Source organism: Rhinolophus hipposideros, assembly GCF_964194185.1.
Source record: "Rhinolophus hipposideros genome assembly, chromosome: 5".
In the NCBI taxonomy this organism is placed as follows: Eukaryota; Metazoa; Chordata; class Mammalia; order Chiroptera; family Rhinolophidae; genus Rhinolophus; species Rhinolophus hipposideros.
The window spans coordinates 62297415-62321041 of record NC_138051.1 but is presented as its reverse complement, the minus strand read 5'-3'; the positions used below and the strand labels follow the sequence as shown (position 1 = coordinate 62321041).

The 23627-nt window shown below is 37.6% G+C and overlaps 2 protein-coding genes across 10 annotated transcripts in view; one reads left to right on the top strand and one right to left on the bottom strand.

Moving 5' to 3' along the window:
* Positions 1-15137, bottom strand: part of GPR137C (G protein-coupled receptor 137C) — a 48920-nt gene extending 33783 nt beyond the window's left edge. For both annotated transcript variants that reach the window (XM_081047904.1, XM_081047903.1), the window contains exon 1: positions 14606-15137. In XM_081047904.1, the coding sequence (XP_080904030.1) occupies positions 14606-15049 (444 nt within the window). In that variant the 5' untranslated portion in view covers positions 15050-15137. The remainder of the gene's footprint in view (positions 1-14605) is intronic.
* A 533-nt stretch (positions 15138-15670) lies between these two features.
* Positions 15671-23627, top strand: part of TXNDC16 (thioredoxin domain containing 16) — a 94452-nt gene continuing 86495 nt past the window's right edge. For 7 of the 8 annotated variants that reach the window (XR_013993357.1, XR_013993358.1, XR_013993359.1 and 4 more), the window contains exons 1-4: positions 15699-15807; positions 21403-21461; positions 21748-21859; positions 22889-23194. Coding sequence is in view for 5 of the 8 variants with exons in the window: in XM_081048632.1 (XP_080904758.1) it covers positions 23032-23194 (163 nt within the window). In the remaining 3 variants the exon portion in view is untranslated. Of the gene's footprint in view, positions 15808-21402; positions 21462-21747; positions 21860-22888; positions 23195-23627 lie in introns of all 8 variants that reach the window. The other variant, XM_081048633.1, reaches the window with a different exon arrangement.

The following is a 23627-nucleotide window of genomic DNA, read 5'->3' as shown; positions in this document are numbered from 1 at the left end:
TTAGATATGTGCTTGCTAGTTCACTATGGTAACCACCACCCTATTATCTCTCAAATGGTAGTACCCACCAGGGCCCTCCAGGTGTTTGAGTTTGGGACCCCTGTTTTAAAGCAAGCATTTTGTTCTTTGAGGGGAAAAGGGTAAATGGGGAAAGAGAAAGAAGGGTAGAGAAAGTTCTGCTGTGAAATTATATATTCAGGGATTACCCTACCCCGGGATATGTGGAATATGGTGAACTAGGGCTTGGTCATTCAATAAATATTTACTAAACACGGAATGGTATTAACTAACTTAGGTACTAGGGATATAGCAAGATCAGATTTGGTCCTTTTTCCTATAATGCTTAGTCTAGTAAGTTCCCACAAAGAAATCACACAAATATAAAATTGCAAATGTGCAAATGACATGAAGGAAAGGAGCATAATGCTCAGAGAGTCTATAATTTTGGAATCTAATCTAAATGGAGTTGGGTGATTTTCTCAAGTGTCAACCTGGAGCTAAGAGTTAACTAAGCAAAGAAGGAAAGAACATTCTAAGTAGAGGGAAAAGAATATGGACAGGGTCTGTAGCAGAAGGGAAATAGCAAGTCAAAGGACTGAAAGAACACTAAGTGTGGCCAGAGATGTGAAGAATAAGGAGAAACACAGTATGGGATGAGGCTGGAACCATGAAGTGCCTTGTAGTATGTACAAAAGAGTTTGTCTTTAATCTAAGAGTAAGCAAAGCCAATGGAGGAAACTAGGGTTGGAATCTTTGTTAACGAGATTTTTGTTTAAGGAGGATAACTCTGGCAACTGTGTGGAGAACAGACATGTCGGGAGCCAGAGGATATAAACACAGCAATTAGGAGGCTAACTGCCAGAGTAGGCAATAGACGGCAGTAGCTTGGACGAGCATTGTGGGTGGGGAGAAGTGAATGGACTTAAGAGACGTTAGGAAGTAACATAGACAGGATTTGGTAATGGAGTAAATGTGAGGTATAAGGGAGAAGGCAGCTTTAACGACTCATAGGTTTCTGAATTATATAAATAAATGATTAGCAGTGAATTGCAGAATTGGGTAAACCAAAGAGGAGGATCACGTTTTGGGGGAGACAGGTGTGTGGCGGGGAGAAGAAGGAAAGATTTTGAGCTAAGTTTGGGACATGATGACTCTCAGGGTTTCAGATATCCTCAGGGAGATGTCAAATAGAATATAGAAAGCCAGAGCTCAGATGAAGCAGGCTGTGTTAGGATCATGGATATGTGTGTGAGTCATCTGATTTTAAGTGGCATGATGCCATGAATATGGATGCAATTACTTGGGAAAAACAGGTGGCCTAGGCTTAGGTCTTGAGAAACTTCAACCTCTGATGGCATGGCAGAGGCAGGTGAGTTTAAACAGAAGCTAGCTTAAGGTATTAAAAAAAAATATCCGTGACAGTGTGCTAGCCAACGTACTAGCCAGTGGAAGTGTTATGGAGACAAATATAGAGTTAACTGCTGCTGAGAGACTAGTTTGGGTTAGGACTGAAAAACTTCTAATGAACTTGTTGACATGAAGGTCACTGTGAGCCTTAGGAAACAGCTATTTTGGTAGAGTGATGGGACAGATGCACATTAGACTTGCAAGAGAAGTGAGAAGATGGTGAGCACGTGCGTGGTCACTCCTGAAATTTATGAAGAAAGGTATGGGGCAGCTTTTGACTTTGTCAAGTCTCTTTATTCTATGTTTTCTATTTTATTAATCTCTATGTTCATCTCTTTCTTTTTCTTTCCTTTAGGTTTATCCTGTTTTTCTTTTTTCTAACATAAATTGGATGCTTAGCTTGTTAAATTTCCAGCTCTTGTTTTCCATTGTAAACATTTAAAGTTCTAGATTTGCTTCTGCATGCCAACTTAGCTGCTTCATTCAAGTTCTGATATGTAGTATTTTTATTATCATATTCTAACTATTTTCTAAATTCCATTGATGCTTTCCTTTACCCACGTGTTCATAAGTGTTTTTAAATTTTCCAAATAAATTTTCAGATTATTTTTGTTACTGAATTCAAACAATGTTTTGGAGTGAGAGAATGCAGTTTATGAAATCCCAATTCTTCGAAATTTAATATTAATAGCGAACAATCAACACTATATGTCAGGTACCTCTAAAGATTTTATATGAATTATATAATTTTTAGTCCTCACAATGATCCTACAAGTTGGGTCTCTTATTCTCATTTTCATAAATGGAAAAATAGGCACAGAGAGGTAAAGTAATTTAGCCAGGTAAATTTATGAAGTTATACAGAGCTGATAAGTGATGGGGCCACACTTTTTTCTTTCCCACTTAAGATTTTACTCTTGGAGTAAACTGTAAACAGAGCTATGTACTTCTTTTGGGAAGGGGTATCAATTTCATTGAGGTGTAATAAATGTACGTATAACGTACTGCATGTGCTTAGGGTGTACAATTTGATAGGTTTTGAGGTATGCATAAAACTTGTGAAACCACCACAATAATCAAATACAGAATATTTCCACACCCACTAAATTTCATCCTGCCCTTTGGATGCATATCCTTCCTTCTGCCCCAGGTCCCAAGCAACTGGTGGTCCATTTTTTGTGACTATAAGTTAGCTTGCATTTTCTAAAATTTAATATAAATGCAATTATGCATTTATAGTGTGAGTTCACTTTTGTCTGGCTTCTTTCATTCTGTCGACTGATTTTTAGATTTACCCATGTTGTTGTGTCTATTAGTAGCTTGTTCCTTTCTTTTACTGCTGTGTAGTACTCCTTTGTATGGATATACCATATTTTGTTTATCCCTTTGCTTTTGATGGACATTTGGGTTAATTTTAATTTTGGGCTATTGTGAATAAAGCTACTATGAACATTCACATTTAAGTGTATGTATGGACATATGCTTTCATTTCTCTTCATTATCCAGGGATATAATGGTTATGCTTTATCACAGTTTGTCTTACTTTTTAAAACTATCAAACTGTTTTCAAAGGTGGCTGTAAAACTTTATATTCAGTGTATGTATTCCAATTAATCTGCAACATTGATATTTGGTATAGCCTTTTTCAGTCTATATTTAGTAGTATCTCATTGTTGTAATTTTCATTTTCACAATGACAAGTAATCTCGAGCATCTTTTTATGTGCTTCTTGGCCATGCATATATCTTCTTTTGTGAAGAGTCTGTTAAAATATTTTGTCAGTTTTTACTGGATTTTCTTATTGACTTTTAAAAGTTCTTTATATATTCTGGATAAAAATACTTTGGATAAAAAGTATTTATATTTTCTGGATAAAAGATACATGTGCAAATATTTTCTCCCAGTCTGTGGCTTGCCTTTTCATTAATCTGTTTTGCAAAACACCCAAGCCTTTAATTTTGACAAAGTCTCATTTGTCAATTTTAGTTCATGCTTTTTCTTTCTTGTCTAAAATATATTTGTCTCCTCTAAGGTAACAAAGATTTTCTCCTGTTTTCTATAAGTTTTAGCTTTTATATTTAGGTCTATGATCCATATCAAGTAGATTTCTATGGATGGTGTGAAGTAAAAATCAATAGGTTGTGTGTTTCTAGGAATTTATCCATTTCTTACAGGTTATCCATTTTGTTGGTATTTAATTATTCATAGTAGTCCCTTATGACCATTTTTATTTCTGTGGCATTAGTTGTAATATTTCTTCTTTCATTTCTGATTTTATTTTTTTCCTTAGTCAAGTTTGACAATTTTATCTTTTCAAAAAATTAACTCTTAGTCTCATTGATTTTTTTTCTATTGTTTTTTTCTATCCTCTATTTTTACTTGTGTTTTGATCTTTGTTATCTCCTTCCTTCTGCTAACTTTGGGCTTAATTTGTTCTTTCTCTAGGTGCTTGAGGTGAAATGTTAGGCTGTTTGTCTGAATCTTCCTTCTTTTTAAATGTAAGCATTTATCACTATTAACTTCCTCTTACTACTGGTTTTGCTGCATCCCATATTTGTGATGTGTTTTCTCTTGTTGTGAAGTATTTTCTAGTTTCCCTTTTGATTTCTTCTTTGATCCAATGGTGTGTTATTTAATTTCCATATAGTTGTGAATTATCCAGTTTTACTTCTGCTGTTGATTTCTAGTTTCATTTCATTATGGTCAAACAACGTATTCGGTAGGATTTCAATTTTCTTAAATTTGCTAAGACTCATTTTGTGACCTAACATGTGATCTACCCTGGAGAAATGTCCATGTGCGCTTGAGAAGAATGTGTATTCTGCTGCTGTTGGATGGAATGTTGTGTACACGTCTGTTACTATTATGGTATTACAATTTCTCCCTTCAATTCTGTCAATATTTGCTTTATATGTTTAGATACTCTGATGTTGGGTGCATATATAATTGTTATTATCTTCCTGGTGGATCGACCCTTAGCATTATATCGTCTTTCTTTGCCTCTTATGACAGTTTTTGACTTAAACTCTATCCTGCTCTTTTGGTTACTATTTTAATGAAATATCTTTTTCTATCCCTTCACTTTCAGTCTATGTGTATCCTTAAATCTGAAGTGAGTTTTTTGTAATAGAGTTCATCTGTGGAGATTTCCTGCTGGTGGCTTCTCATTTAAAGGCTGATGTTGTGATCCTCGGATCCCTTGGGAAAGGCAAGACTATGCTACTACAGAGACCACTGACATTAGGAAAATGATGTCTCCTGATGGCTTTGAAATGTTCAGACTTTCCCAGAAGATCACTAATGATATTATTTATTTTCTTCCAAGAAAGCTGATATTGACCAGGTAGCATCTTTAGCGCCTAGAGGGCAAGTGGATATGGAACAAAACTTTCTTAATAATAAATTGAAGAAAATCTCTGCTTATTTTGGGGATTTGATCGGAAGTCCAGCCTCTGAATCATAACTGTAAGGTGATACAGGGACAAAAAGATAATTTAGTGGTCAGAACATTATTGAGATGAGACATTTGGAATTTCTTTCTATATTCACTGATATATTGTACCCATAGTCTTCTACCACTATATAAAATGGAAACTTATAGGAGATTAATGAGTATTAATGAAGTACTTTGAGATCTTTGGGTAATATTAAGTACGTGTATTGTACATTAGGATAGTACGTGTCCGATTTGGAAAAGGTAGGTTTTCTCCTGCGCTTAAGTGTCAAGCAACATCTGTATGTTATGTATTTCTTTTTAAATTTTATGTTTTGGTTTAACATCTTTGTGTGTGTGTGTGTGTGTGTGTGTGTATATAAAAAACTTTTTTTTTCCATATAGAGAGATACAAAGAAAACAACGAGTTATAGTCTATCCACCCATTTAACCCTTGTTGCAATCAATAATGTTTTGCCTTTAAGGGCAGAAACATAAACACAGAATAGTACAAAATGAAAAGTAAAAGTCTTCCACATCCATCCCCTACCCTTCATTAATCTATCTAAAGATAACCACAGTTAACAGTATTTTATAATTCCTTTGGAGGGCAGAAAGGAATTGCAATAGACTCTAATACACTCCCTCTCTCCCCCACCACTGATGCACCGTTCAATATGTTCCCCTTCAACTTTATACTTAATGTATTTTTTTTACTAGTATATCTTTGAGATCTTTCCATGTCAGTAAGTACATACAGATCTACCTTGTTTCTTTTAGTGTCCATTTTGTATTCCATCTTCTGGATTTACCATAATTTGACCAGTTCCTATTGATGGACATGGGCTGTTTTGGGTTTTTTGCAATTATCAACTATTTCTATGCTGTGATTAGAGTGCATGATTCCCTCCATCCCTCCTAGCTCTGGGCATCATCAAGCATTTTAATTTTTGTTATCTCATGTGTGAGAAAAATGGTATCTTATTGTTTGTATGTGTTTCCTTAATTACGAATGAGATTTGAACATACTTTCGTATAGTTTGTTCTTATAAAAATTGTTTACACCTTTTAAACTATTCCTAGCTTTTACGATTTTTTCTTTTGGATTATTCTTTTATAATATTTATGAATTCTTTCTTGTTTTTAGTAGGTGTGGCAAATGTTTTACTAATTTGTTGTTGTCCTTTGTGATTTATTTACTTTGTGATTTATTGTTTTGGTGATACATAAGTTTTAATTTTTATGTACTCAAGACTTCTCAGTCTTTTTTGTTGTTGTTGCTTCTGAGTTTACGTCCTTTTGAAAGATCTTTTCCACTCCCAGAATATAAATACATTTATCCAAGTTTTTTCTAGAACTTTCTGGTTTCTATGTCTTTGCTCTACTTGGAATTTGCTTTTCAACACCCTTTTATTTTACACAGTAAATTTCCATTGCAAAAATAATGTGAAATATATTTTGTAACATGGTTTATATTCTTTTTCTATTAAATGTTAATGAAAGGAAAGAAAAATAAAGTGAGTTTCTTGCAGACAACACTTAGTTGGGTCTTTTTTAAAAAGAAAATCCATTCAGCAACTCTGTCATTTGAGTTTAATGCATTTAAAGTAATTATTAAAACATAATTATTGATAAGAAAGGATTTACTATTGTCCTTTTGATATTTTTCTGTTAGTCTTGTAGTTCTTTAGTCTTTTTCTTGCTTGCTGTCTCTTTTCTGTGTTTTGTTGTGTTTTTTGTGTGTGTTGGTATGCTTTTATTCCTTTCCCTTTTTCTTTTGTGTAACTTTGATAGGTTTTGGGTGTGTGTGTGTATGTGTAAGCTGTGGGGCCTACAAAAAATATCTTATAGTTATGTGTATTTTAAGCTGACAACAAATTAAGTTCAAATGCATACAAAAACTCTACATTTTAACTTGTCCCTGCTATCACTGTTATTGTTGTCCCAATTTATATCTATTTATCTTGTGTATATTTTTTAAAAATTTAAGTTATTTTTATATATTTTTGACTTTTATACTACAGTTAAGGGACTTACCCACCACAGTTAAAGTAATACAGTATTCTGTATTGTCTAATTATTTATCTTTCCCAATGAGTTTCATATTTATATTATTGTTACTGTTTAGCATCCTTTTGTTTCAACTTCTCTTCTAGAACTCTCTAGCATTTCATATAAGGCAAGTTTAGTGGTGATGAAGTCCTTCAGCTTTTAAATATCTGGGAAAGCCATTTTCTATCGATTTTTGAAGACTAGTTTTACAGAATATGTTATTCTTGGTTGGCAGCTTTTACTTTCAGCACTTTAAAAAGACAATCCTACAAGATAATCTTTTCTGGTCTACAATATTTTTTGCTGAAAAATCTGCTTATACTTTTATAAGGGTTCCCTCGTATGTTACGAGTGTCTTTTTTTTCTCTGCTTTCAAAATTCTTTGACTTTCGATAACTTGATTATAATGTATCTAGGTGTGGATTTCTTTGGATTCCTCTTTTTTTGTTTCCTTTGGCTTCTTTGATGTGGATGTCCATTTCCTACACCAGCTTTGGGAGGTGTTCAGCCATTGTTTTTTTTTTTAATAAGTTTTCTGGTCCTTTCTCATATGTTAGGGACTCAGTGTGGACACTGGTCTTCCTGATGGTTTACTATAAGCCCCTTTAGCTTTGTTTATTCTGTTTTCTTTTTGCTCTTTTGACTAAATTATTTTCAATGACTTGTCTTCAAGTTCATTGATCCTTTCTTCTGTATGATCTGCTGATGAACCCCTCAAGTGAATTTTTCACTTCAGTTTTTGCATTCTTCACCTCTATGGATTCTGTTTTGTACTTTTTAATATTTTCTATCTCTTGAAATTCTCATGCTTTGTTGAAATTGTTCATGCTTTATTATCTTGATCTGGGTTAGGATCTTTATGACAGTTTGAATTCTCCGTCAGGTAAATCATATAACTGTTTCATTAGGGTTTTTGGAGATTTATCTTGCTTTGTATGGAGCATCTTTGTCTAATTCTTCATTTTCCTTGACTCTTTGTATTGTTGTCCGTGCATTAGACAAAACAGACACCTCTCCCAATTTTCATGGACTGGCTTTATACAGAATATCCTCATCAATCAGTTTGTCCAGAGATTCTTGGGGTCTCTACCAAGGCTTTTCCTCCCTAAAGAGAAGCAGGAAGCAGTAGTTCTGGTTTGCTGGCTCTCTGCGGAGTTGGAGGAGGAGGGGAGCTATGTTATTTACCTGTTCAAATTGCTGCCCATTTTCCACCAGGTGGCTTGACTCTACTGGACCTGTCAGAACTCCAAGTCTGGCAAGACAGAAGCATGACCTCTGAGGGGCCTCCTAGGAAAAGTTGGGGTGCTTGATGTGTCAACCAACCCTTTCCCTCCTCTGGAAGAAACTGAGAGCTAGGAGGTCTCTTCCCAATCCCATGGCAGTACACTAGATCAGGGACTCTGGCAAGAAGTTGTCTCTAATCTCCCCACTAGTTTTGGTGATTTTCATTTTGTGTTCACCTGGGCTGTAGGAGCCTTTCAACTAGTTTCTGGATTTCTCATAAAGGAAATCTGTTTGCAAATTGTTGCCAAATCAGTGTGTTTGCAGGGTAAAGAAGAGTCCATGGCTTCCTACTCCACCATCTTGCTGACAATCCCTTCCCCCACACAAAATGGCTTTTATTTCACTCTCATTGTTGATAGTTTCATTGTGGATAGAATTTTAGATTTCTGGATATTTTTCTCTCAGCATCTTGAAGATGTTTCACTGTCTTCTGAATTCCTTAGTTGTTAATGAAATGCCAATACTCACACTAATTTTCACTCTTTTGTCAGTAATATCTTCTCTAGTTGCTTTAAGAATATTGTCTTTTGTATTTTGAGTTTTTACTCTAATGTGTTTTCATTTAACCTGACTTGAATTTTTTGGGCTTTCTGAATCTGAAACTTGGTGTCATTCACAAATTGGGCAAACTCTAAGTCATTAACCTTTTGAATAATTTCTCTGAAATTCCAAGTAGATATATATTGCACCTGCTCATTATACCTTCATTCTCTTAATTCCTCATTCATATTTTCCTTGTTTTTTTTTTTTTTTTTTTAATTCCTCTGGGTTTTATTCTGGGTGATTTTTTTTCCTCTCAGATCTAATTCACTAATTTCTTTTTAACTACTTAATCTCTTATTTAACCATCCATTTCAGTTTCTAACATTAATTATATTTTTCTGTTTTGAAAATGATTTATTTGCAAATGTGCCTAATCAGTTTTGATTTCTTTATCACATATGAATATTGTTTAATTTATTCACATATTTTATATTACGTATTTAATTCTGACATCTTCAATCTTTGCAGGTAAGATTCCTTAGTGTAATTTTTCATTTTGAGCTTACGTTCCTTGGAATTTTATCTGTCAGGATTCTGAGTTTAATGTATACTCCTCAACAGATATATCACATTTGTTTTTTCCAGGTGTTTGAAGTTACTACCAAGCCAGCGTAACATTAAACTATATTTTCAAGTTTTTTTCACCTCTGAAGTCACAGAAGTGGTGTGAATTTAGGCTGCAAACTTGTGAGAGAATAGCTTGTTATGAATTTTCAGGGAACACTTCCTCCCTATCCTCAATTTGTATCTCCTTCACTGAGAGCCAAGATAGGAACAAATCGTATCATCTCTGAGGACCTGCTTATTTCCCCCCTAATCCACTGAAGATGTATACTATGAGAATTCTGGCATTAAGCTGGGGGAGATGAGATCTCTGATTAGAACTCACTACAAGGTATTGCCTCTAATGGCACCTCCTCATATGCCCTACACCTAAAAATCAAAATATATAACTACTTCCAATCCCAAGACAAACATCGGTGTGGTACTTTATCATTCCATATTCATTTCTTTTGTGTTTTTTTTGCCTCTGAGGAATTTCCTCAATTACCAGCTCAATCATTCATTGAAAAAGATTAAATAATCTTTGTAGCATTTTAAGGCATTTCTCTGAATCTTTGTTCAGCCAGATGGCCCTGGTTTCTGCTTTTATAAACTAGTAGATGAGGGTCATATGCTGAGTATAGAGGGGGAACAGAGTTTGCTGGTGAGTGCAAAAGGCTTGAAGTGGTAGAAAATGAGAAAGCAAGTTAAATAATGAAACACTTAATAAACAAAGAGTTGATGTATTCAGGAAAGTTCATAGGGAGAGATCACCTGACGAGACTTTATAGCTCCTGGCTATACTATAGTCTCATATCTGATACATATTTGCCATATAACCTTGGACAAATTACACCCAGTTTACTTCTACCTATATCATAGGGGTTATCAAGACAAGTGTTATAATGTGCTTTGAAAATATTAAATCACATAAAATATAAGGCATTGTAATCATGTCTTCTACCATAGAACTGCATCATCTCAAACTCTTGTCTCACAGATTATCTCAGGAAAAACAGACTCAAGTTAATGGATAAAACAGTTTAGGAGATTCAGACAAAAAGTTTATAATCACAGTTATGGATTAAAATCCAACACTGAACTAAAGCATTATTTCAGTAAATAGTAAATGAATCATGATGTGAGATGTATTTGTTTTACAGGCTTCTCTATTTAACAGAATTTGTTAAAACCAAATTAGCAAAACCCTAATTTCTATGAACTGTTTGCCATGATATAAAAATAATTTTGCTAAGCAAAGTTCTGTATTATATTAAAGTGGTTTCATTAGAATTTTACCTATAGTAATAAAAATTAAATTTTTATCTAATTATTTTAAACCAAGATAATCTAAGAGAATCTGAGCAGTCATAAAATAGGCAATCTTTTAGGCAGAAAAAAAAAGATCCAAGAAAGTACACAAATAATATACCTCAAATGTCAATAAAAATTGAGTTAACCCCCAAATTTTAGATAGCCAAAAAATTTCTAGATTTTGGCCTTTTCAAGATTGTCATGTAATAATATGTTTACCATTGTTCTAGTTGCTATGAGATAAAAATATGATAAGTTCTTATCTTTAAAGGAGTTTCATTTTATAGGGTGATATTCCAAATATAGTATACTATCAACTCTCATTTTAAGTTCTTTTACTTATTCCAATGGTAGATAGCATCCATTTTATCAAATACAGTAGCTCCCCTTGTCTGTAGTTTCAGTTGGCTGTGTTCAACTGTGGTCAGAAGATATTAAATGGAAAATTCCAGAAATAAACAATTCATAAGTTTTAAATTCTGTATCATTTGAGGTAGCATGATGAATTCTCGCGCCATTCTGCTTGGTCTTGCCTGAGATGTGAATCATCCCTTTGTCCAGTATATCCATACTGTATTCGTTACCTGCCCGTCAGTCACTTAGTAGCCGTCTTGGTTATCAGATTGATTGTGGTGGTATAGCAGTGTCTGTGTTCAAGTAACCCTTATTTTACTTAATAATGCCCCAAAGTGTAAGAGTTGTGATACTGGCAATTTGAATACACCAAAGAGAAGCCATGAAGTACATCCTTTAATTGAAAAAGTATGTATGTATGGGAAAAAACATAATGTATATGTCGGGTTCAGCACTATCCACCGTTTAAGGCATCTACTGGGGTTGGGGGGTAGTCTTAGAATGTATAATCTGTGGATAACAAGGGACCACTGCAATCTGTTTTAAAGACTGAAGTCTTCTGTGCTAAAAGAAGTGTGAACCTTTTTCTGGTAAGGAACATGTCCTACTGATCATGCCAAAAAATGTTCAATAGGTGTTTTTAAATTAGTATACAGGCTTTTTTTCCCCCAACTGCTTATTCCTGGAGGTTAACTATATATAACTGGAGGTTAACTATATATAACCTCTAAGAATAAGCAGTTGGGGGGGGGGAGTCTAATTATTTCAGAAAGGGCTAATTCCCCTTATCTCAATTCTACTCAAGTGTAGTAAACAAAAGAGTGGGTTAGGCAGTCTTAACTTCTTGAAAAAAAGAATTTGAGAAGAACCAGCAAAATGTGTTTAAAGTAGTAATGGTTGTTATACTAATGTTATTTTTATATTGCCCATGGTTCTTTGTAACTGAGTCCTTAGAAATTTAGAACTTTTTTTTTAGTGAGAAATGAACATAACAAAAGCTTTAAAGAGATCAAAACTAAAATGAAATTAGTATTTAATGACAGTAAAGACAGAGTGATTTGGCAATCAAGAAGCACACCTATTCAAAACAGAGATAGGGCTTTTTGGTTTTAAAAAAAAATCAAATGTCAGTTAAGTTTTGTACATGTCACCACATAGACTTTCCCTACTACTTTGCTCGCTGGGAATACGAAGAACTCACTGGGGAAGCTTCATTAATTCAGAATGATCAATGGAAAGTATACTTCCAGTTACTTGGAACTGATATAAAAATTTGAATTCAAGTACTCTTTTAAATAAAGATTACTCTGGACTTTTTTCTAAAGAATAGGGAAATGATTTCTGGTTAAGATACCTCTTTTAAAACAGGATGAAAATTTATTCTTTTAAGTTATGTGTTTTAAAACTGTTAACTTGATTATAAAAAGACAAGCATAGACAAACAACTTACACTCTTTTTAAGAGACTATAAAAGGCAAAAGCCTTAGTTCAGCTTGTTTCCAAATTATATTTTCTAGATTAATTGAGTTCTATTGTTTTTTAAAAATTACATCCACAAACAAGAGATTCAATTGACAGGAAGACTTTTAGACATGTAAGTTCTTCCTCATTAGCTTGGAATATCAGCAATCAGAAGTCTGAAAACTCAATCTAGCTATCATGCAATTTATGCTGTAGAAGCATACTTTTAGAATTTTGAGCTTAATTATAGATGCTTTTTTTCTATTGTGCTAGTGTTTAGCCACTTTGTGTTTATCTCAGGATAAGAGTTATGATGGGGAGAGGGTACAAGGAAACTTTCTGGGCCACTGGGGATACTGTATATCTGAATCTGGGTGGTGGTAACATGAGTGTATCTATATGTAAAATTTCACCTAGCTGTACACTTAAGATTTATGCTCCTCATGGTATATGTTAAAGCTCAAGAAAAATGTAAAAAGAGTGTTTAGCTACTTTATGAAATGCCCACCAACCGTTTTGCAGTGAATCATTAATATAATTGTGAAAGTCAAAATGTATAGAGGAAAAAAAAATATCTGATAGTATAAGGATTGCTAGTCAGTTTCAAGTAAATTAGCTATATCTGAAGCTAGGGTAAAGCTTCAGTGATGAGAGGTCACTGGTATTCTATCAGAAAAGGTGTCAGGAAGAATATAACGTATACGTTTTAACTATAAAGAAGTTTTTTAAAGCTTAAACAACAATTAGAAGATCAGAACATCATCAAATAAGTGACATGACTACAGCATGCTTATTTGATTTACGATTACCCATGGTTATTTTTGCTTCTTGCTGTTTGAGTTTCTGTCATTGTACTGCTTGGATTTCCAAAGGATGGGAAATTCCTGGGAATTCTTTAATTCCAAAGAATTAAAGTTAAATTCAAGTTGTTACTTAATTTCAACTGTTGTTTTTAGCGTGCTAAAAAGCTGAAGTTGTGACTGGATTTTAAAATTATGCATTCTACTTCCTATTTACTAAGGGAGAAGAGTTGGTTTATGTACGCAGGAATATAAACTTAATCTGCCTCAAATGTTTTTAGTTTTGCTAATAACTATGTTAATTCTCATCACCTCCAAAAGCCTTTGAGAGGATTAGCCGCAACACCAATACTGTTCTATATTAGCCAGTATTAAGCATATGATGTCACTTTGTTTCCTCCCCTACTCAAGCTATTTTTTTTGCAAGAGGTGAGGGGTGGGGGAGGGGAGGTAGATTTTTTTGGGGGGTAATTCTCAAAATTCTGTGGCTTAAATACCACTAGCTGACACACATGATCGACAACCTTACACTCCCAAACCTGTTTGAAATGGGTCAAATACCTAAGGTTCGCAGAACAATGCAATCCAACCAGTAATTCCCCATAAAAGAGAAAAGGGGGTGTGATTTAGCTCCCAGCTATTAAGCAAGTTATTGCAGAAACAGTTTGGTGTTTTGTTTCTGCAATAGGCACAGGCTAAGCTAGTATTTTCTATTAGCTCAAAAAAAAGAAAAGAAAAGAAAAGAAAAAAGACTAGGCTGCAAGTGGTAAGATAAATGGCCAAAGCATGAAGCAACTGGGGCAAACGGTCAGGGCTGTATGGAGGTCTTTCTCTTGACCCTCAACGTGGGTTATTGATCATTAACCCTGCTGGGGAACTATCGAACGGAATTTGCGTGAGGCTTATCGAGCCACAGGAGAGGAGATGCAGGAGGGAATATAAGCTTCTAATAAAAGAAACGCAGCAACAATAGCAGAGGAACAGCTCTGCCTGGTGACGTAATGGCTGGCAGCAGTCCAGCTTCGGCGGCGCTGCTGCTCCCTCAGCATCCAACCTCTCAACACAGTCCGGCTTCCGCAAGCTACCGGGGCTGCTCCTTCTTGCGATGCCACTTTGTTGGCGCCACAAACACCTTCGCCTAGAGGGCCAGGACACCGAACAAAGGGTTGTCCTGCGGCTTTAAGTTGTCAGAACACAAACTCATTCACTCGTCCCCGAAACCCCCTCAGTCACCGAGTCTATCAGCTGCTTAAGTTTCGGGCAAGAACACCGGCGCGTCCTCCAGGCGTGCCTCAGTTTCCCCAGGCTGGCCTCGGGTCCGCCTCTCCCCGCCTCCCCAACACACCGGTCCTCAGCCGAGTTGACCCCGGAGGCCCCGCTCGCCCGGCCCCGCACGCCGGTCCTCCCGCCTTACCTCCGCCAGGTAGAGGTTGAGGAGACAGAGCGTGGAGAACTGGAGACAGGAGGGGAAGCAGTAGAGCAGCCAGTGGGGGAAGAAGTGCAGGTGAGCGGGCGGCCGGAGCAGGGGCAGGGAGCCGCTGAGCGAGAAGGCGGCGGAGAAGAGGGTGGTCCTGAGCGCTGCCCACAGGAGACAGAGGAAGAGGCAGAGGGTCTGGTAACTCAGCCGCCGCTCGCGGTACAGGAGCAGCCGCCACAGCTGCAGGTAGGCAAAGGCGAAGAGTGCGGCGTAGAGCAGGGCGTGCAGGACGCTCAGCGCCAACTGCACCGAGCCCGGCACCGCGGCGCCTGAGGCGGCCGCGACGGCGCCTTCGCCTCCGCCGCCCTCGCCGGGCGTCGAGGACTCGCGGCCGGCCGCGGGGGCGGCGGCGGCCACCGGACCCGGTACGGACACCCTCATGAGGGGGCTGGGGGACGGGCGAGGGAGCGCGGGGAGGAAGGGGCAGGACTCGGAGCCGCCGTCGAGGGGGAGAAGGATTTGTCCCTTACCCCCCACCCACCCCAACCTCCAACCCCAGGAAGCGCCGTGACAGGACTCGGAGCCCCGCGCTGAGCAGCCGCGGCTCCCTCGACCCCGCCTCCTCTTCCCGCCCCCCACCCCCCCGGGGGTCTCGGCTCCTCCTGCTGCGGCTCCGCTCTGTAGCTGCAAAAAACAACTCTCCGCTGGAGACAATCAGCTGAGAAACCCGAGCATTTGAGGCGCTCGCTCCGCACCGTGGGCTCGCGCCGATTGGCCCAGGCGGGCACGCCCCCTGCACGCCGCGCTCGGAAGCCTACGGGCTGCAGGACCCGTCGCTCCAGGGCTCCAAGATCTAATTGGGCGCTGGCTTTCCCCGCTTTCTCGCTTCCCTGCACTCCCCACCCACGTTGCCGATTGGCCCAGCAACTGCAAGGCCCGTTCGCACCGGCGGGGGGACTCGGTTGTCGCCTGTCACCTGGGGCGGGTCTCCATCCGCCCCCCTGCGCGTCCCATTGGTTGGAGAGGTTGCACGTAAAGAGCACGAGGAGAGGGAGGAGCCTCGGGGATTATTTTTTTGCCCTGCAGGCCGAATCCACCGAGTGTTGGCCGCGGTAGGCGCTGCACTCTCGCTGGGGACGAGCGGGGCAGGGCCCCTCCCTCTGCTTCCTCTCCAGGCGGGAGTTGCCGACCGCGAGCAGGTAGGTAGGTAGCGGCGCGGGTCCTTGTGGGGCTAAGTTCTCTGCCTGAAGCTGTGGGGATTCAGATAAGGCGGCTCTCCCGTCGCCAGGGCCGCACCGCCGAGCTCCAGAGTTTGGCGTAGAAGGAACCTCACCTGGATTCTTCTGAGGGACCTTTTGCTTTCTTTTTTCATGGCTTGAGCGGCAGGGGAAAAAAGTGAGCCCTCTGAGGGGAGAGCTGGTGGAATGAGTGGAAAGTAAACACTAAGTAAGACTTTTCCCTCCCTCGGGAACTGTCCCTTAGAGAAGAGTGGTATTAGGGTGAGCTGGACGTCCAAGTGATCTCGGAGTAGGAGGAGCTTGGGTCTTTGAAAGTTAGAATTTGGGAACATGCTGCGGGCATAAGTTCAGGACAAAGGCAGAAGTAGAACTGTATGTCTTTGATGACGGTCCAGAGAGGAAGAAGTAGAATAGTCTGTGCTCCCTAAATTCCACATGTATTCCTTCCAAGCCTTTGTCCTGTGTGATGGCGCCGTTCCTGAGGCTCAGAGATGCAAAACAAATGCCAAATTATGATACTGGAAATAAGAGGAATAAATACATCCCCAACGTGTATTAAGCTGGCACATAACGTTTGTTGACTTTTGTTTTTGGTGTTTGGTAATACAATGACCAGAATAGTGCAAAATGAAGAGAACGTAATTCGTGTTCTTGGAATGAGCGGCATATCACAAGTTCTCTGAAAGACCCTGCTACATGTACTGTTGCAGCTAAGAACCAGCCTTTCCTAACTCACTATGCTGTGCCCAAGAAGAGTGCTGCTACCTTCTTTCCTGGCTGATGATCCACAGGAAACTTGAAAATGTATTTTGTCCTTTCGCTTCTGGGACGGTAATTCACCGAGGCACCAGATGCTGGTGTGTTTTGGATTCTTTATAGGTGTGCTGACCAACTGATGGCTGTTTAGGCCTAGGCACTGTTATGTGGATCTCTCTCACATAACCTTCCGCTGAGCAGGTCGTGCAGTTCAGCCTCGAGTAGGATACAACTTGCAGTAAGAAGTTGACAGGCCTCATCCAACAACACGTGAGAGAAGGCTCTCATGTTTATTGGAGTGTAAGAAATTCACCGCATGGCTTAGAGCATATGGTGAGGGCAGTACACTTGTACTTGAGAGGGGACAGAGTGCTCATGGAAACAGCTAGTTAACTGATTGCAGTTATGCCCTTAAGCACGTAAATTAAGCATGAACTTAGAGTTACGTGATTTGAGGCATTTGTCCAAATCAGGGGAACCTCCTATTCTCTGGCATGATCTGTTTTTGTATCTTCCATAATTAATGAGGTGCAGTTGCAGGTCATGAATGGATTTCCACCAGGAAGGCCTTTTTCTTTTTCTCCTATATTTTCTACTCAATATGATAGTTTACATCTGGATAGTACCCATATTAGTTTTAGGTCTTTGCTTGTGAGACTTTTTATTCCATTGTCATTGCAAGTCTGGATACCTGCCTCTTTTCTCCTTTTTTGGAGGGGTGTGTAGATAAGCGGTGGAGAGAAAGGATTTTTTCCCAACTGCTTTGAGGGGGCTATAAAGTGGAAAGATGTTGACTTTCTTTATTGTCTCTTTTGGGTCTTAAATGATAAGCTGTGATGAGATCTAATCAATGTTTTATTTGAGGCTGGTTCACTGAGCAGGTTCTGTTCTCCAGTAGCAGCATTAAACTCTAAGTAAGCTAATTTTTGACAAAATATTCTTACAGGAACTTTGTAAGCATTATATGCCCCCTTTGTTGCAAAATATGAAAGGTGTCTTTTCCCAGAAAATGATGGCCACAGATCATGGTATAATTTGTTACATGTTTACAGTTGTTATTTCCTCTTTTTCTTGAGAGGGAAAACCATTATTTTACGGTTAATCATAAGGGAAATTTAGGCCTGTAATGGGGAAATGAAACAAGGATCTTCTAGAAAAGCTTATTGCTAGATATTCTAAAATTTGAAATGTGTCCAAATGCACAATGATTGAGTATTATTCTAGGAGGACAGATTACTTTAGCACAATGGTCTTTCAAATATTTAAAGCGGAACTGTTTGCCAGGTATATACAGGACCCAAACCCAAAATGGGATTGCTCTAGCTGAAAAGGGACACCAGCTGTTCCACCTATCTACGGAACACCTGAAGGCAAATCCTTGCCAAATCCTTGCCCACTTCCCTCATTAGCAGGAAGAGCAGTGTTTTTCCCTTCAAGCACTTCCTCCTGATTAACCTCTGGGGGCTCTCTCAGTATTTTGCTGCTGAACAAAAATTTTTGTTGCCCTTTGCATTTTATTTGCAAATGTATGAAATGGCTATAAAAACTTCTAAACATTTACATTCAATTTCTGTGTTTACCTCATTGTAGACCAGTAACAGTTCACATTCTGGCACATACTCTAGAATAGGGTTTCCAGGTGGGAATTCCCGCCCGTTCTCAGGAAATTTTTTCGCTTTCCTATTCCCAAATCCCAAGGTATAAACTATTTTCTGTTTTCCACGATGAATCGTTTCTACAAAGGGATGGCTGATACTACCAACAACCTGGGTTTAAGGAGCCGATTTTCCCGATTTCCTAACCAACTTTTCTGTGGATTCGGGAATGGAAAATCGAAAAAAATTCCCCAAGAACAGGTGGGAATTTCTGCCTGGAAACCCTACTGTAGAGCATAGTTCTTCTCCATGGTCCTTGGCTTTGCCCTGCAAGAGACCTTTTATTTTTATTATCTTTGGTCAAATATGAAGTTGGCTTTGGAGAATATGAACTCTTTTTGTGGCTGAGCAGGTTTTTCAACTTGCTTCCTGACCGTACAAGTGGGGACCAAAGGATTGTTTTGTTTTGAACAGCCAGTCCCTTCGATGGTGGTTCTTTGAGTACCTTTCTCTGAATACCTTATTAAACACAACCAACAGCCCCTATCACACAGTACTTATCTTCTGTCTTTTAGCCTCTTTTCTCAGGACTATAAATAAGTTCATCAGCCATGCAAACCTATGTAGGTACATGCTCAAAAATTCATTAGGTACAATCATAACTCCAAATTATTGTATGATAGTTTCATCAAATGTTTTGTCACCCTTTGTTTGATATGGATCATTTGCTGAGCTCTTGTCTCTGATAAGTTTTCTTAGAAAAAAAAATTTTTTGGGCGGCCCGGTGGCTCAGGGAGTTAGAGCTCCATGCTCCTAACTCCGAAGGCTGCGGTTCGATTCCCACATGGGCCGTGGGCTCTCAACCACAAGGTTGCCAGTTCAACTCCTCGAGTCCTGCAAGGGATGGTGGGCTCCGCCCCATGCAACTAAGATTGAACACAGCACCTTGAGCTGATCTGCTGCTGAGCTGCCGTATGGCTCAGTTGGTTGGAGCGCATCCTCTCAACCACAAGGTTGCTTGTTCGACTCCCACAGGGGATGGTGGGCGGTGCCCCCTGCAACTAGCAAGGGTAACTGGACCTGGAGCTGAGCTGCGCCCTCCACAACTAAGACTGAAAGGACAACAACTTGACTTGGAAAAAAGTCCTGGAAGTACACACTGTTCCCCAGTAAAGTCTTGTTCCCCTTCCCCAATAAAATCTTTAAAAAAAAGTTCCTTCGTTAGGCCCAGAAAGTTTCCTTGCTGCTTGACCTGAGCCAGTATTGTGGCGTTCTTGTTTAAAAGGCAGCATGTTACTTTTAGTTTGTATACCAGTGAATGGAGATAAACGAGATTATTCTGCAATAATAACTCCTCAAATTTCAGTGACTTGAGACAAAAATGTTTATTCCTATGTCACATGTTCATTGCATATCAACTGTGGGTTCTCTTTGTTGTGCTGTTTCTGGGACCTATGCCGATGAGCAGCCACCATTTGAGCATTTTTAATGACTGTGACACAAGAAAATAAAGCCTGGTATATCACACAGTAACTGTTAAAACTTTTGCCTGAGACATAACCACTTTTGCTCACATTTTGTTAGCCAGAATGTCACATGGTGGCCTCAAACTTCACTAGTTGGAGGTACAGGAAGAAAAGTGTAATTCTACCTTATACCTGACAGGAAAACTACAACTATTTACCCCACACTAATGAACTACCACACCAAGGTAGCAAGGTCACATTTCTCCCAAGGTACTCATCACTTTGTTCTGATTTTCAGATTTTTGAAGCTTTAAGTACTGTTTTCTATTCCATTTTCTAGTAACTGAAAAAAAAAAGTCACCAAGTACCTTCTGTATCTTTGTTTTTACTCTATTCTCACAGGGTGTTCTCTTTCCCCCACCACTTCCCATCTACATTTCCCTTCTCTTTAGTTTAAAGATCTTCTTTATGAGGAAACCATGTCTCTGGGCAAATGCATTTTATTTACTGTGCATGTGAAATGAACAGTCTTCTGTGGCCTCACAGGGGTAGATTGGATTCATATAAGTAGAAGCTATAGAAGATTTGATTATATATAGGTAATAACTTTTTAAATCAAAGTGGAAAGGTAACGCTATTTAAAGAGTCAGATGGTTCTGTAAGGCTTCAAAAGTCCCTTTGGTGTCTTCCTCACTCCAATTTCTTATGCCTTAAAGGCAATTATTTTCAACTGCTCCCTGTTTCTTTCAGCATTGCTCTTCCTATTTCTAATAAAGTTCACTTTTGATCTTGCGAAAGATGAATGTTTAGCTCTCTTTTATCCCTTTTCCCACCCTGACCACATACTCCCTTACTTTCTGTCTCCCCATCTTCTCATCTGTGGTTGTCATGGATTTGGTTAAATCATTATTCAGTGTTTATTTTATTATGACCATGTAAACTCTATTTCTAACTGACCTGTGCAGTATTCTCTGCTTTGAGTCATTTCTTAATCAAACTTATTAAAGATGGAACAAACTGCAAGGTTGCTACTGAGTTCTTGTCTCTAAAAATATGTAAGAATAATTACGAACATCTCTAATTGACCAAATGCACAGCCCTTTCACATGTATAATCTCATCTGTCTAGTGAGATGGATGTCAGAAAGTGTTCAAGCATTAAATGAGGGGTTAGACCTTTTGGTGCTACAAAATACATTCTGGGGAAAAAGAATCATGTTAACCCTAATGGCCAATTTAGTGTTAAAACAACTGAATTGTAATCACAAAGACATGAAAAATGATATTTTATACTTGACTCTTTCAATTGTACTTTTACTTAAATATTTTACCTTTTAATTATGTTGGAGTTATTTCATTAGTAACAGATTTTGTATAGTTATTCTCTTACGCTCAGGACGCATGCATTTTCCACCTCCACCCCCCAGACCATAAAGAAAATCTTGGATGACCTATTTTAAAACATTCCCATTAGTATAAAGCAGCTTTAAAATATGCCAGCATAAAATGGCTATAATGTATAATCAATTTTAATGTCAAGGATACCCTTCAATTATATCATTAAATTTTTTTATATACCTCTCTCTTTTTTATATACTTCACTCCTCATTCTACTTGCGTTTTTGAACTCTTGCCTCATTATTAAAAATTGCTGGCAAATTTGTTCACTGTTTGATATAAATGAGCTTTAATGAAAAGAATATTAAGAAGTAATCATGAGTAATTAGCTTTTTTTTTTAGGTATATCTGCTCCTTAGGGAGAGACGCCATGTGCTTATTGATAATATTGAAAAACCAAAGTAAGTATCCAATTTAGTATAATTTTTCCCTAATGTTTCATTCTTTTATCATTTTATTCTTTACTGAAAAATTCTACCCCTGTCCTTATGAGTAATTTTCTACTTTTTTTCCTGTCTCCTGTTTTAAGATAGTGATATTTTGTTTGAAAGATATGGACTCTATTTGAAATTAAAAATTAAAACAAAATTCTCACATATACCTGTGGGTATGTATATCTTTACCTTCTAGAAGTATGATGTTTTTATACTATACAAATTTTCCTAAACTATTTTCTTTTAAACTTAGATAATATAGATTATCAGTAGAAAAGCTGCCTGAAAGAAGAAATTGTTTAAGAGAAATTTGAAAGTAGTGAAACAGAAGAAAATTGACAACAGATACAGAGGACAGCACGGAAGTAAGTACAGCATGAAAAGATGAGAGGAGGATATCTAGGACAAATCTGAGTTCAGAAAGTGAACTGAATTAAAATATGATTTGAAAGGATATTTGAATTTCTATGCTGTATAAATAAATCTAAGTCTTGAGCATTAAAAAATGTGTATTAAGAAAGAATGTTCTTAAGTAGTTTTAATAGCTGTCTCCTAGGCGATTTAAAGTAAAAAGAATGTAAATATAATAGACATATGTTTTGAATGTGTCACTGCAATGTTAATGGTACTAAATAGCTATTTGTTTATTAATTGTAAACATACTCTCAGTAGAGAAGGATGAATGTCCAATTTAAAAAAATAGATGTTTGACGATGGACACTTGTCCCATTAGGGAGACCACCTCAGGGATAATGTAGATGCCTAATCACTTCACTGTACACCTGAAGCTGAAGCTGAATAATAATGAATGTCAACTACAATTATATATATATAGTACTTTAGTACTTTGTAAATTTACTAGTAATATAGTACTTTATAAATTTGTTATATGATACTTTATAGTACTTTATAAATTTTTTATATATATATGGTTACAAGAAGCGGAGTACAGCATTAGGAATAGAGACAGTGGAAATGTAATGGCTGTGTGCGATGTCAGAGGAGTAGTAGGGGGGGGAGAGGGGGCACGGGAGTTTATCACCGTGTGAGGGATATAAATGATAAATGTTTAACCATTAAAAAAAAGTAAAATAATAAATAAATAAATAAATAAATAAATGAATAAATAAATGGATGTTTGAGAATTAATTTTAGAACCCTTAAAAGTCATAATTAGCTTAACATACTCCCACACTTTCTATTAAACTTAAGATACTTTGTGTTGCATGTTCCATATTTTTGATACCTTTTGTATCAAAAAAAAAATTCAATAGTATGAAATCAATGTCATTATACTGTATCATACCCTCTCAAATTTTTACTAGAAGGAAATAGTAAGTACTAGCCAAATCATGCATTCAAATGATGCTTTATATTACTATTTTTTTTTGCAGATTTTACTTCATTTATTTTTTCAACAAATTCATTTAGCAAAATTTTGTTGAACACTTATTCTTGGCCAGGTATTGTTCAAGGCAACAGAACACAGAACTGAGTAAAACAGACAGAATATCCTGCCCATATACAACTGTAGCTGATGATGTCTTCCAGTTTCAATATATTTAGAGTTGGCATCTCTTTTGTCATGGTGTGCATTTTTCATAAGTCATCGGTAGACTCTCTACCAGAACTGAGTCCTCAGAAATATTTCAGTACCTTGCAATCAGGAAAAGCCTCCTTAGCTTATTTTTGTCAAGCTGGTAAGTAGTTTTTATATTATGATTTTTGTGATCTTTCTATTGCTGTTTAATCAATATACTCAGTAAGAACTTATTGTTAGTGCTTATTGTTATTATGGGCTACAAAGCTGCTACTTTAATATACTTGCCTGGATTTGAATCCTGACTCTGCCACTTGACTGCTGTGTGACCTTGGTCAAATCACTTAACCTCTCTGTGTGTCTTTTGTCATCCATAATAAGGAAATAGTACTTTATAAATTTGTTGTGAGGATTAAGTGACTTTACTCATGTAACTAGTTTATAGTAGATAAATACTAGGTAAAAATTAGCTATTAATATAATAACATCTGAGTTATATTTAGTCATTTCTGAAAGTATACTTTTTGGTATTTTTAGCATGTAAATATTTAAAAAGTATTTTTAAACTTTAAATGTGCTATTAGTAATACTTT